Source organism: Gadus macrocephalus, chromosome 15, assembly GCF_031168955.1.
Source record: "Gadus macrocephalus chromosome 15, ASM3116895v1".
NCBI classification, from domain to species: domain Eukaryota; kingdom Metazoa; phylum Chordata; class Actinopteri; order Gadiformes; family Gadidae; genus Gadus; species Gadus macrocephalus.
In genome coordinates, this window is record NC_082396.1 from 15,828,478 (window position 1) to 15,841,407 (window position 12,930).

The following is a 12,930-nucleotide window of genomic DNA, read 5'->3' on the forward strand; positions in this document are numbered from 1 at the left end:
ACGGATGTGTGTGTGTGTGTGTGTGTATGTACGTGCGGGTGTACGTGTGTGTGTGTGTGTGTGTGTGTGTGTGTGTGTGTGTGTGTGTGTGTGTGTGTGTGTGTGTGTGTGTGTGTGTGTGTGTGTGTGTGTGTGTGTGTGTGTGTGTGTGTGCGTGTGTTTGGGTGTGTGTGAGTGCTTGTGTGCATACAGGTGTGTGTGTTCTTATTGAACAACCGCATGTTGTTATATGTTATCCTCAGTGCCTAGCCTTTCATGCTTGTTTATAGGCCAGGTCTTCACATGACGTGTCATGCCCGTTTGTTGTGATGTCACAGATTTCCAACACAAGATCACGGTGCAGGCCTCGCCCTCAATGGACAAGAGGCGGAGTCTTCACAGCACAAACTCCTCCCCTCCCAGTAGCCCCACCCTCATCCCGCGACTACGAGCCATTCAGCGTAAGACCACTGTCTCACACGTTCTGTCTGCCTGAGTCTGAGACTCTCTGAGCACACAGTGGGGGGAGCCCCAGTCAGGTGGTTCATGGACAAGTTCATTCATAAATACCATGATGCAAATGATACTAAAAGACCCAATATGGAGTGCAAGGCTACAAGAGCACATGTTATCCATTCTTCTAGAACATCAAGATTTCTATTGCTCTGTCTTTTACACTCACAGACGGAGACACACACACTTACACACACATGCACATACATAACCACTATTTCTGACTTGAAACACAGTTTAGGACAGTCCTACCCGGACCTGCAACAACATTGTAGCATCGGAGAAACAAAAGTCAAAACAATCCAATCCAATCCATACAGGGCGCCCGTTCTAACCATCCATATTGCCCCTTGGTCTGGACGGGGTCCCGGCGTGACGGCTCCTGTGTTATGCTTCCCTCCCCTCAGTGCAGTGTCGTCCGCACAGGGACAGTCTGTATGTTTACCAGCAGGAGGTGGATCTCACCAGCGAGTTGGCTGCAGACCACTCAGGGCTCAGGAGCAAAGGCAAGCCATGGGCTGCTCGGTCGACCCCCTCGCCCGGACCGCGGGCCCAGCCCTGTCCGGTCCTCCTTATATATACGGCTCAGAGAAAAGCAGCAGGTGGTCTGCTGGTGGTTGGCTCAAAACTCGTGGGACGCTGAAAAAAATGGATCGTCTTTCGTGTTCGATCAACTCGGTTTGGGCAACTGGGTCTTGGTTGGTGTTGCAGGTTTCCTGTGTGGGATTCTAACCCCGTTTCTACGCTGTGCTGTGGTGTTATTGTGTTCAGGAGGGCTGCAGTTTACCACCTTAACATCTCTTTTTGTGTGTCGATAACCTCACATTTTGGGAGTTGGGTGGGGAGGTGTGGTGGTCTCACACGTCTTTCCCTTCTTGTTTGTTTTGACCAATCATGTAGCTGCAGGCAGGGATCTGTAAGCTTGTGATTGGGTAACACAAACTCAGCCAGCACAAGTAAACTATGAAAAGGTGTTTGTAAAGCTTTGAATCCAACACCATGTAGAAGCCACTATAGACGTACATCTATTAAAAACCCTTATGAAAGCTTTATCCACTCGCACAAATCTGCCCCAGGCAGATAAAGCTTTCATAAGGGTTTCGGCTGTAACAGAGTAGGACGGCTGGATCTGAGATCAGGGGTCAGAAACACCTGTTTTTGTTACATTCAACCTAATCCATCTCTACGTGTTTGACTATAATGCTCATTCTCTGGTTGCAACATCGTTTGCCCTTCAAAAAGAGGGCCGTCAACAGAAAAATATAAAAAATAACATTGGAATGAAATCCCAGCCATTGTCCTTCCCCGTACGTTACCATTGAAAGAGCATCAAAGGATACCACTTCCTGTAACAGTGGGGACCTTCCCAGTACGGTCACCACAGTCTCATCAACTAACACATTCAGCGCGGGGAGGGGGTCAGCCCGGTTGTGTCCAGTAACCGTGACGACGTGGTCCTCCTCCCCACAGTGACCCTGGATGAGAGCAACCGGACGTGGGGCCGCAGCACCCTCTTCAGGCCCGAGGAGTTCGACGACGTGAAGAAGGGCATCAAGAAGAAGGGCCGGACCTGGGGCCCCAGCTCGGTGCAGAGCAAGGAGCGGCCCGCCACCGCCGAGAGGTGAGGGGCGCACACACGCGGGCCTGTACACACACATAGAGACGCGCGCATGCGCACACACAAACACGTACACGTACAGACATAGCTAAGCAGCGCAGTCAATCCAAAACTAACTCTCTGGGCTGAAAGGGTTTTCAGCCCGGAAGAGTTCTTGTACTTTACTGAAAACTGCCCCCACTTTTTATATTCTATACATTTTAGTCAAATAGAATAGACAATTGTCGACAGAACCGTTTTCAACTGAAACAACGTGATGTTGTGTTTACCTGTCAATTAATTCATGAGATTATATATCTATGATATAAATGTAAATTTGTTATTTCTAGGTATTCATATTTTCTTGTAACATTTATTATGTTTACATATTTACAAAACCTGCCTAATACTAGCTTGGTTTGTTTGTGGTGCGTGTATGTGTATGTATGTGTGTGTGTGTGTGTGGTTGTGTGTGTGTGTATCAGAGTTCGACCCCTCTCTGATGGCAACAACCCGTGGTCCACCAGTCTGCTGAAGACCCAGAAGTCCGTCCCCCTGGCGGCGCTGTTCGCTGAGCAAGGTGACGCGGGCCCCGAGCCGCCTTATAGGGGCCCCGCAGCTGAACAAGGTGAGGAGGGCCTCCAGCCGCCTGATAGGGGCCCCACAGCTGAACAAGGTGAGGGGGGCCTCCAGCCGCCTGATAGGGGCCCCGCAGCTGAACAAGGTGAGGAGGGCCTCCAGCCGCCTTATAGGGGCCCCGCAGCTGAACAAGGTGAGGGGGGCCTCCAGCCGCCTTATAGGGGCCCCGCAGCTGAACAAGGTGAGGGGGGCCTCCAGCCGCCTTATAGGGGCCCCACAGCTGAACAAGGTGAGGAGGGCCCCCAGCCGCCTGATAGGGGCCCCACAGCTGAACAAGGTGAGGAGGGCCTCCAGCCGCCTGATAGGGGCCCCACAGCTGAACAAGGTGAGGAGGGCCCCCAGCCGCCTGATAGGGGCCCCACAGCTGAACAAGGTGAGGGGGGCCCCCAGCCGCCTGATAGGGGCCCCACAGCTGAACAAGGTGAGGGGGGCCCCCAGCCATCTTTTAGGGGCCCGTCAGCCGAACCCCTACTCTCTCCTCAGTCATTGCTTCTTTCTTCCAGATCACTTTGACATTTGCAAAACCAAACCCCAAAATTCTAGCCTGGCTCCGCCCGCCGAAGTACTTCGGCTCAATTTGAATTTCCCTTCGGTCTGGGTCAGGTCTGGGTCTGCGGTATGTTAGTGGGTTTTCTCTGTCTAAACAGAGGAAGTGGCTGAGATCAATGACGTTAAAGTCAGCTCTCGTTGACGGGCATCTTCACGCACAGTGATTGGTTTGTTTACAGCCTGCGTGCAACGTGATTCCCGGCCAAACGTTAGCGATTGGTTATGGCAGATCCAGAGTGGCACTGGGCAGATCCAATAGTTTTAAACTTCCACAGACACCCACCTTCAAGTGAGTTAACGTTGAGTAGGTCCAGACTCAAATGAAATGAAGTACGAGAGTCTGGTAGGACCAGGCTACCAAAAATCCAGAGTAGTATTAGAAATTGATCCTGACTTAAATGCACAAATGTCGGATAGGACATGACAATGGAGTCAAATCGCCCTCTACTGGTTAAATGCATGCTATTGCAGGAACCACCTGTTACTGGCCGTTTTGGATATTTCATATATGAACTATAAACAAAATGATGCCTTGTTTATGTTGCAGATAAAAAATGCTAAATTGTATTGTATATATTGTGTGCACGTCTGGTACACTTCAGCACTGAAGTGTTTGTGACTGGGTTTCTGCCTCTCCATTGAGGCAGTCATCAAAAATCCTTGTCCACCCATGTCATGTTTTAATGAACAACTGTTCTGTGACCAGCAGGGGGCGGTAAAGACGACACCTACTCCCCAGACGGCGGCGATGGTGGCAGCAGCAGCAGCTCGAAACCAAAGCAACTCAAGTTCCCCAACCAGGTGTACATCGACCTACCTCTGTGGAGGGAGGACCCGGAGGCCCAGGGCCCCGGGGCCGCTCCCTGCTGGCCGGGCGGGGAGCTTGGGACCGCGGGGGGGCCGGAGTGTCCCGAGGACCCCTGCACCACCACATCCACCTCCTCCACCTCCACAACCCCCCAGGTGACGCCCACCAACAGCCTGAAGCGTGCCTCGGCGCGACGCCGGACCGACGCGGTGCTGTACGGATGCGGGGCCCTGCTGGCCTCGCTGGCGCTGGGCTACGACCTGCGGGAGGCCCTCAGGAGCCCCGAGGACGCCGGGGAGCCGCAGCGCGAGGAGAAGAAGAAGAAGGAGGGGCTCTTCCAGCGCGCCACCCGCTTCCGACGCAGCACCTCTCCACCGGGAGGCCGCGCCCCCCGCAAGGAGGAGCCCGCCTCTGGCCACTCCCCCGGCCACGCCCCCGGACCCGTCAATCTCATCTCCATGTCGGCCATCGTGGAGGGCAACGCCTCCAGTGGTGTGCTGCGGACGGAGGGAGGCGGGGGTGCGGACGGGGACCCGGGGGGGAAGGGGGAGGCTCCGGACACCGTGGCCGGGGTGGAGGGGCAGCAGGACACGGTGGCAGGAGCAGCTCGGACCCAGAGCCAGCCCCCGGCACAGACACCCAGCCCGGCACCAGAGCCGGGGCACCCGGTCCCAGGACTACGGTTACGGAGGAGGAAGTCCTCCTCCACCAGCCCCAGTAGTGAGTAACACAGGCTATAGTAGTGAGTAACACAGGCTATAGTAGTGAGTAACACAGGCTATTGTAGTGAGTAACACAGGCTATAGTAGTGGGTAACACAGGCTATAGTAGTGAGTAACACAGGCTATAGTAGTGAGTAACACAGGGACTACTGTAGTGAGTAACACAGGCTATAGTAGTGAGTAACACAGGCTATAGTAGTGGGTAACACAGGCTATAGTAGTGAGTAACACAGGCTATAGTAGTGAGTAACACAGGGACTACTGTAGTGAGTAACACAGGCTATAGTAGTGAGTAACACAGGGACTACAGTAGTGAGTAACACAGGCTATAGTAGTGAGTAACACAGGGACTACAGTAGTGAGTAACACAGGCTATAGTAGTGAGTAACACAGGCTATAGCAGTGAGTAACACAGGCTATAGCAGTGAGTAACACAGGCTATAGTAGTGAGTAACACAGGCTATAGTAGTGAGTAACACAGGGACTACTGTAGTGAGTAACACAGGCTATAGTAGTGAGTAACACAGGCTATAGTAGTGAGTACCACAGGCTATAGTAGTGAGTAACACAGGCTATAGTAGTGAGTAACACATGGACTACTGTCGTGAGTAACACAGGGACTACTCTAGTGAGTAACAAAGGATATAGTGGTGAGTAACACAGGGACCACTGTAGTGAGTAACACAGGCTATAGTAGTGAGTAACACCGGGACCACTGTAGTTAGTAACACAGGCTACAGTAGTGAGTAACACAGGGACTTCAGTAGTGAGTAACACAGGCTATAGTAGTGAGTAACACAGGCTATAGTAGTGAGTAACACAGGCTATAGTAGTGAGTAACACAGGCTATAGTAGTGAGTAACACAGGGACTACTGTAGTGAGTAACACAGGCTATATTATTGAGTAACACAGGGACCACTGTAGTGAGTAACACAGGCTATAGTAGTGAGGTCTACTTTAGCGAGTAACATAGGCTATAGTAGTAAGGTCTACTTTAGCGAGTAACACAGGCTATAGTAGTGAGTAACACAGGGACTACAGTAGTGAGTAACACAGGCTATAGTAGATAGTAACACAGGGACCACTGTAGTTAGTAACACAGGCTATAGTAGTGAGTAACACAGGGACTACAGTAGTGAGTAACACAGGCTATAGTAGTGAGTAACACAGGCTATAGTAGTGAGGTCTACTTTAGCGAGTAACACAGGCTATAGTAGTAAGGTCTACTTTAGCGAGTAACACAGGCTATAGTAGTGAGTAACACAGGGACTACAGTAGTGAGTAACACAGGCTATAGTAGTGAGTAACACAGGGACCACTGTAGTTAGTAACACAGGCTATAGTAGTGAGTAACACAGGGACTACTGTAGTGAGTAACACAGGCTATAGTAGTGAGTAACACAGGGACTACAGTAGTGAGTAACACAGGCTATAGCATTGAGGTCTACTTTAGCGAGTAACACAGGCTATAGTAGTGAGTAACACAGGGACCACTGTAGTTAGTAACACAGGCTGTAGTAGTGAGCAACACAGGCTATAGTAATGAGGTCTACAGTAGCGAGGATCACAGGGACTACTACATTCTTAAAAATGCTGACATCTGACAGACACTTCTTAAAATGTAGGGCTATATTACTGTTCAGGCTTTCGCTCTAATGCACAGGGCCTTCCCACTAACTACACCTAGATTTGGGGGGTTGTAGTAGCCAGAATGTTTGATTGACATTACCTGGTCACCCAAAATGATAATTGTAACAGACAAGCAGTAGCACAGTGAACTACTAGTTCAACTTTAATTCCGTTCCTGTGTGATCAAACCTCCAGTTGGGTGCAGACCAGGGTCAACGTAACCCTATCCATCACATCCCATCCAAAACAAGTTCTAGGGTTCGGTTTTCTTTTGATCCATGTTTGTGAATCTCAATATCCCTTCTCATTCCTCCAGCCAATGGGCCGCCGCCAGAGCAGGCTCCTCCTCCTCCCTCCACCAATCAGAAGAAGTCAGAGAAGGAGCAGAAGAACGGCCCGGCGGCGGCGGTGGAGCACAGGAAGAAACCCGAGGCGCCGTGCTCCAGGCCCCGGCCCCTGTCCCTGCGGGCCAAGCCCCAGACTTGGGCCCTGCTGCGGGGCCGCAACAAGAGCTACTCCCTGGGCCACTACTCGGGCCACAAGAGCTCCCAGGCCCTGACGGTCATGCTGGGCCCCCAGGGGCCCGGCGTGGCGGACTGCTCCCTGCTGGACATGGACACGGAGGGCCAGAAGAGGGACTGCACCGTGCCGCTGTGCCGCATCCAGAGCTCCCCGGGCCGCCCCTCCGTCTTCCAGCTGGAGAAGGACTTCCTCTCCTAGGGGTCCCGGAGAGGTCTGTTGGTGGTGGTGCTGCTGCTGGGCGCTGAGCCGGGGGCCCCCGTACCCATAGTGTTCTACTACAGGAAGGGCTCCTCCAACGTCTCCAGCGCTGGACCTCCTGGAAGTCACTGCCTGTTGATTTTTTATTTTCATTCATATATTCATGCATTCATTCCAGATCAAAGAGCTGCAGAGGAAGGTTCCAGAGCTGTGAAGGCAGCTCTACCGCTTTGGTTCAGGTGCTCCGCTGCCCTCGCTGGCCTTTAGACCCTCTCCAAGGTGGCCTTGTCTTCTCTCCCTTCCTCTCTTTGTTCTATGATTGGCACAGCGAAACGTTGACCGCCGCTGTAGCCAATGGCAACACGGTTCCTTCACCTGTTTTATTTATACATGTTGCCGTTGGTGATGTAGAAGAGACTCGCCGCTGGGTGGAGCAGGGTGTGAGCAGCGCGGAGGAGAAGGTAAGCTTCCCCCTGGTTTCCTTACGGACCCCCTGGCGCCGGTACTGATAGTCATCAGACTTGTTACAGAATAATTGATGCATTTAATGTCAAGCAGAAACTAAATCCAATCAAGACGCTTTGATTTACAAAGCGTCTTTTTTGTTTGTTTGTTTTTATCCATTTCCTTTGGCGGCTGGTACCTGTCTGTCTATGTTGATGCCAGTTTGGGGAAGACTAATTATGATCCGAGTGCTAGCAATGCATGGGTGTAAAGTTTCCACTCAGAATTTAGACTGAAATGAAATCCAAAAGACCCTACCTTCTCTCTGGAACATAGCCGTATGGCGCTTATATGGCTTTTGACAAGTATTTATATTCGACATCTGCTCAACTTTTGGCATCCACAATTGTGTGAATCTTAATTTTATGAAAAATCAAGAATCTATAAGTAATGAATAACTCTTTAATGTAATAATACGCTAGGAAGTGTAAACCAAGTAGCAGCGTATAAAAAGACCACTTGTTCCACGTGAGGATGTAATTACGTTAAGACCATGGTACTGATGACTTAAAAAAACAATCAATAACCAATGTGTGTTGGCCTTTTCTTGTGGTGTGCTGGGAAGTCGGTAAAGATAATGAATTCAAGTTGTGTCAAGGCCAGATGTAACATGTGTGTGCGTGGTTCACAGGACGTTCAACTTTATTATTTTATAAACCAGACACATGCCTTCGCTACTGCTTTGACGACCACTAAAACCATTCTGAAGTAGTGGGAAGGAAACCATTATAATGGAGGAGGTTTTTATTCGACAAGACCAATTCTCAGAAACACCGTCGCCTTATTGATGCACCACATTTCATCATACTGTAACATGATTTTGTATCGCAAAGCTCGGATTTCAGGGCTTCAGCAGCCAGCCAATAAGAGACGCATAACAACATAACTAGCCTACCACTATCTCAGAGTTCGACGCACTGCTATTACTGAAGGTTAGTCTGAGCTGAGCAGGACTGCTCTATGCATACCCCCCCCCCCGATGTCTTAACAGTGGAGAACATATCTTTAATCGAGCACAATGTTTTTGAACAAGGGCTCTCTCAGTCTCATGTGTTTGACCAAAACCACTACGTGAAAAACCAGCTGCTTATATAGATGACATATATATATTTTTAAAGAGATCTGAATATGACCTCAGCTCGTCTGATGACACCCTACACACTGCTCCTCGGTGATTATTCCCCGAGACGTCGGAAGGACATAATGAACCAAGTGCGGGACGTGATCTGTTTTTTAATTTGTTTTGTTTGATGTAAATCTTTTATTTTTGTTATCACAACAGTATTGGTTATTTTTCACTCCTGATCGATCAAAATAAGAGTATTGAACAATGTTAATAAAGTGTAAATCAGGACTTAGATTTGACCCTTGTGTTTTGTTTACAAGATTGAATAATTTATATTGCCTGAGAAAACGATGCTTAGTCATATTGTGAGTTTTAAGAAATAAAAAAAAACTTTATTCTGGAGCAAATAGCTGATGATTTGTGTACAGTTTCAGACATTTGCACCAGGTCCGTTTTTTAACAGAATGTTACATGAATCATTAAGAATAAAGCTTGAAATATTTAATGTGAGTCGTCTTCTTCCATTCTGCGCCGGCCGCCGTCAGCCTGAAGCTGGGAGTGATGACTGAATCCACAGAGGTGTGGGTTCAGATCCTTCTCCTCCAACAGCTCAGCTAGGGATCAGGATCTGAAGGAGAGAAGAGGCTGGATGAAAGAAGAGAGGGGAAGAGTGGTGAAGGAGAAACAAGATGTGTGGATGTTTTCAGGTGATATGAAGTGGGAGCCTAAAAGGAAGTGACACTAGCATTAACAAATGATGCCACTTATTGTATACGGTGCGTTATACATATACAGTATCTATCTACATATATATATATATCTATGCAGAAATACATCTCTTTTACAGTTTGACGGGAATAAATACTAAACAAATACTAAATATCTAACTCTGTGCTCTAGGTCTTACGCAAAAAGAGCAATACGTTAAGAACACAACTTCAATTAGCACTTGCTGTAGAAGGTTTCCACCCCCAAAGCATTACATCAGCTTGGTTACAACGGCAAAATAATCCAGAGCTTTCCATTAACCCTAAAGTATTTATTAATTGACGTGCATATGTATTAATTTAACAGTGTTTAGTCGTGCAGCAAGTACCTGGCGGCTGCATGTTGCAGAGTAGTGATGCATAAGGAGGGCGTGGGGGCACTGCTCTTGCCCCGCAGACAGACCACACACTGGGCCCGGAGGCAGTACTCGGTGCCTGCTCTCAGGTAGTCCAGGACCAGCTCCTTCTTACAAGACTTCATCTCAATCCTGTCCTGCAGAGAGGACAAGAGGATGGAAGGAAAGGAAACAATGGGAGGCCGACAGTAGTTGAAGGGTTGGTTAGACCGTATCTTGTAATCCTTCTCTATTCTTATCTTTACAAAATGCAATGCATTTACGCGAAACAAATCACTATATTCAGAAAAGAGAGGGAGATGTCCGTAAGAGGAAGGGAAGTTCACGACAGAGTCAACCTGCGATCAAACAGGTGAGCTGTGACCTGCTGATGCTGTGTTGCTGTTGCCATGGTTAAGTTATCCTTGATTGTCCCTCTTTCGGGGAAATTCTTTCTCTGCTTTTGTCCCATCCAGGAGCCGTAGCACATACACTCTTGCACATACACACACAGAGGAGTGACCTTGTCGGAGGTACACACACACGTGGGGGGGGCACACCGGCACACCCGGAGCGGCGGGCAGCCGCAGTGCGGTGCCCGGGGAGCAGGTGGGGGTTTCAGGTGCCTTGCTCAAGGGCACCACATCCGTGGATGAGGACGTTGGAGAGTGCTGCACAACCACTCCCCCCGTCCACTTTTTTTTTTTGCCGACCAGTGTGCCACGGATGGTAACATGTCAGAGTGGGGTTACCTCCTCGCCGCTGCTGTGTCGGAGAAGGACTCTGCAGCAGAGCTTCTTGTGCAGCTTCCTCACCAGGGCAGGAGGAGGGATCAGGCGGACCCCAAGGCCCTGTGCTGTCATCGTCAGGTTTAATGTTGGCGGGCTGATTTTTGCTGCAAAGAAGTACAGCGGGGATATATGAACAATAAGATATAAACACAGACTTTAATACAATGTGACGTAATGACGCTACATAATGGAGGGCAAGGAGGAGGAGGAGGAGGAGTCATGAGAGAGGGAGAATGAGGTGGTAGAGGTGGAGGCGGAGAAGCCAGAGAGGATGAGGTGGAGATGAAAGGAGCTGGAGGAGGAGAAGCAGGTTTGGTTGACTACACATCTGAAGACGTACTGTCCCAGCTCGGGCTGAAGCGGCGCGAGAGTGCCCAGGCTGAGCGGCTGGCCAGGAGGGTGGAGGAGGCGTGCACCCGGGCATAGTACCACTCCCTGGAGTCGGAGGTCACCCTGCTCAGGTCACACTGGAGACTCTGGATCCCCTGACAGCCCTTCACCTGCACCCACTGGGAGTCCCCATAGCTGAATGGAGGATAAGAGATGGACTTTATTAATAATACACTATATTCTATTATGTAGATTGTGTGTGTGTGTGTGTGTGTGTGTGTGTGTGTGTGTGTGTGTGTGTGTGTGTGTGTGTGTGTGTGTGTGTGTGCTTGTGTGTGTGTATGTGTGAGTGTGTGTGTGTGTGTGTGTGTGTGTGTGTGTGTGTGTGTGTGTGTGTGTGTGTGTGTGTGTGTGTGTGTGTGTGTGTGTGGTGTGGTGTTTCTGTATGTATTCAATGCTTATAATTGTGTGTGAGTGGGTGTGTGGGTACGTGCGTGCGTGCGTGCGTGCGTGCGTGCGTGCGTGCGTGCGTGCGTGCGTGCGTGCGTGCGTGTGTGTGCATGGGTTCTCACATCTTCCACTGGACTGAGTAGGTGAGCGTGGCGTTGTTTGGTGCGCTCCAGCGGAAGACGTTCTTGTAGTCCACAGAGTCAAACCTCGGGTCCATCGGGGAGGCCAACGACCCTGCAGCCACACACAGGACCACGTCATTCATCATCAAAACAAGGGGCTATTACACAGAAAATGTTGTCGCAATTGTTAACTAGATAGGGATTCGGGTGATTCCCTGAACTTAATGTGCGAGACTAGGCACGCATTGCACAGCAACAAACACTGCAGTACACACACACACACACAAACACATATTCTCTAAGGGAGTTTTTTCTTGCCCATTTGGGCGCTACGGTCAGGGGGGGTGTCATAAATATATGGCCTGTGAAGTCCTTTGAGACTGCACCGGTGATTCAGACGAATACAGTTGAATTTAATTGCCGTGAATTGTAGTACCGTCTAGCCGGTGAGTGTTGGAGGATCTGGGGTGGATAGCCCGATGTTGGTGCTGGTCAACCGGTCTTCCACCCTTCAGCAAGACCCCTAACCCCCCCCCCCCCTAACTACCTGCTCATTAACGACACCCACCTCAAGAGAGTCCCATGCCTACACCGCCACACATACATCCCACCTCACACAACAACAACAACAACAAAACAACAACAACAACAACAACAACAACACTGGGGTACCCTTACCCTGTGCTGTGAGCCGGCTAGGGGGGTTCCCCGAGACCAGCACCCCGAGCATCAGAGAGACGGCGGTGTAGACCCTGGAGCCGGGACTCAGGAAGCCACAGAGAGCCATGATGCAGAGCGAGCAGGACACCGCAGACCCACGGTTCCGGGCACGGTGTCAGGCCTTATATTGGCCGCCGGCTTCCTCTTTCCTCAGGTGTTTTACAGCTCTTTGACACCTTGTTTTTCTGGACCGGTTTTGCACAGTCACGCTATTCTGGGATTACTTTCACTTCAATTAGAGCTGACGACTTTTTTCTGAGGGGCGGCGTGGGGCAATTAAAAGAATATCAGGTTGTTGCATACAGTTTGTTGCTGGTTTACCGTCAGGTTTACAGCACCGTTTGTTTTAAGTCCATTTTTTTATGGGTTTACAAACATACGCGCACAGAAGGGTTCCTGGGTATTGACGAATGGAAATGTAAGACAGAGCAGGACCCCTTGGACCCCTTGTTTCATAGTTTGAGTTTTGATGACCTCAAGTCTGAGCGCTGTGCACAGAATGCACTCTGAATGGAGTTCTGCATTGATGTTGGTGGTAATGAGCTACTGTTTAGTCAAAGAAAATAAGGAAAAAGAACAGAGAAGCTGACCTTTTGTTTCACTTCATGTTTTACCATGACCTGCCTTTCAGCCACAAACCGTGTGAACTACAGTTACCCTACACATCAACACAATGTGCTTACCTCCC

General features: G+C 49.8%; 2 protein-coding genes across 7 annotated transcripts in view; one reads left to right on the plus strand and one right to left on the minus strand.

Annotated features, from left to right (window-relative positions):
- The window catches only part of LOC132473703 (mitogen-activated protein kinase kinase kinase 21-like), a 25,144-nt gene extending 15,912 nt beyond the window's left edge, over nucleotides 1-9,232 (plus strand). The window contains exons 6-11 of one of the 5 annotated variants that reach the window (XM_060073922.1): nucleotides 318-440; nucleotides 1,963-2,113; nucleotides 2,575-2,669; nucleotides 2,910-2,957; nucleotides 3,984-4,805; nucleotides 6,754-9,232. In XM_060073922.1, coding sequence (XP_059929905.1) covers nucleotides 318-440; nucleotides 1,963-2,113; nucleotides 2,575-2,669; nucleotides 2,910-2,957; nucleotides 3,984-4,805; nucleotides 6,754-7,157 — 1,643 coding nt within the window. In that variant the 3' untranslated portion in view covers nucleotides 7,158-9,232. Of the gene's footprint in view, nucleotides 1-317; nucleotides 441-1,962; nucleotides 2,114-2,574; nucleotides 2,718-2,909; nucleotides 2,958-3,983; nucleotides 4,806-6,753 lie in introns of all 5 variants that reach the window. The other 4 variants (XM_060073923.1, XM_060073921.1, XM_060073924.1 and 1 more) reach the window with 4 other exon arrangements.
- On the minus strand, nucleotides 8,037-12,352 carry il22ra2 (interleukin 22 receptor, alpha 2). 2 transcript variants are annotated; one of them, XM_060073930.1, is made up of 6 exons: nucleotides 12,201-12,352; nucleotides 11,523-11,634; nucleotides 10,961-11,145; nucleotides 10,582-10,724; nucleotides 9,824-9,987; nucleotides 8,037-9,355 (listed from the first exon to the last, which is right to left on the minus strand). In XM_060073930.1, exons 1-6 carry the CDS (start codon nucleotides 12,307-12,309, stop codon nucleotides 9,349-9,351), a joined length of 720 nt encoding a protein of 239 aa, XP_059929913.1. In that variant the 5' UTR covers nucleotides 12,310-12,352; the 3' UTR covers nucleotides 8,037-9,348. The 2 variants fall into 2 exon arrangements, with proteins under 2 accessions (XP_059929913.1, XP_059929912.1); XM_060073929.1 differs by having other exon boundaries at nucleotides 8,037-9,372.
- Nucleotides 12,353-12,930: the final 578 nt, after the last annotated feature.

What these genes read in the sequence shown, in the direction of transcription:
- il22ra2 (XM_060073929.1), bottom strand. Translation starts at nt 12,309, where the DNA reads ATGGCTCTCTGTGGCTTCCTGAGTCCCGGCTCCAGGGTCTACACCGCC. An exon ending in TAGCCGGCTCACAGCACAGG is followed by an intron (nt 11,635 to 12,200) that starts GTAAGGGTACCC and finishes GTGTGGCTGCAG; the next exon opens with GGTCGTTGGCCTCCCCGATG. An exon ending in CTGCAACATGCAGCCGCCAG is followed by an intron (nt 9,373 to 9,823) that starts GTACTTGCTGCA and finishes TCTTTCATCCAG; the next exon opens with CCTCTTCTCTCCTTCAGATC.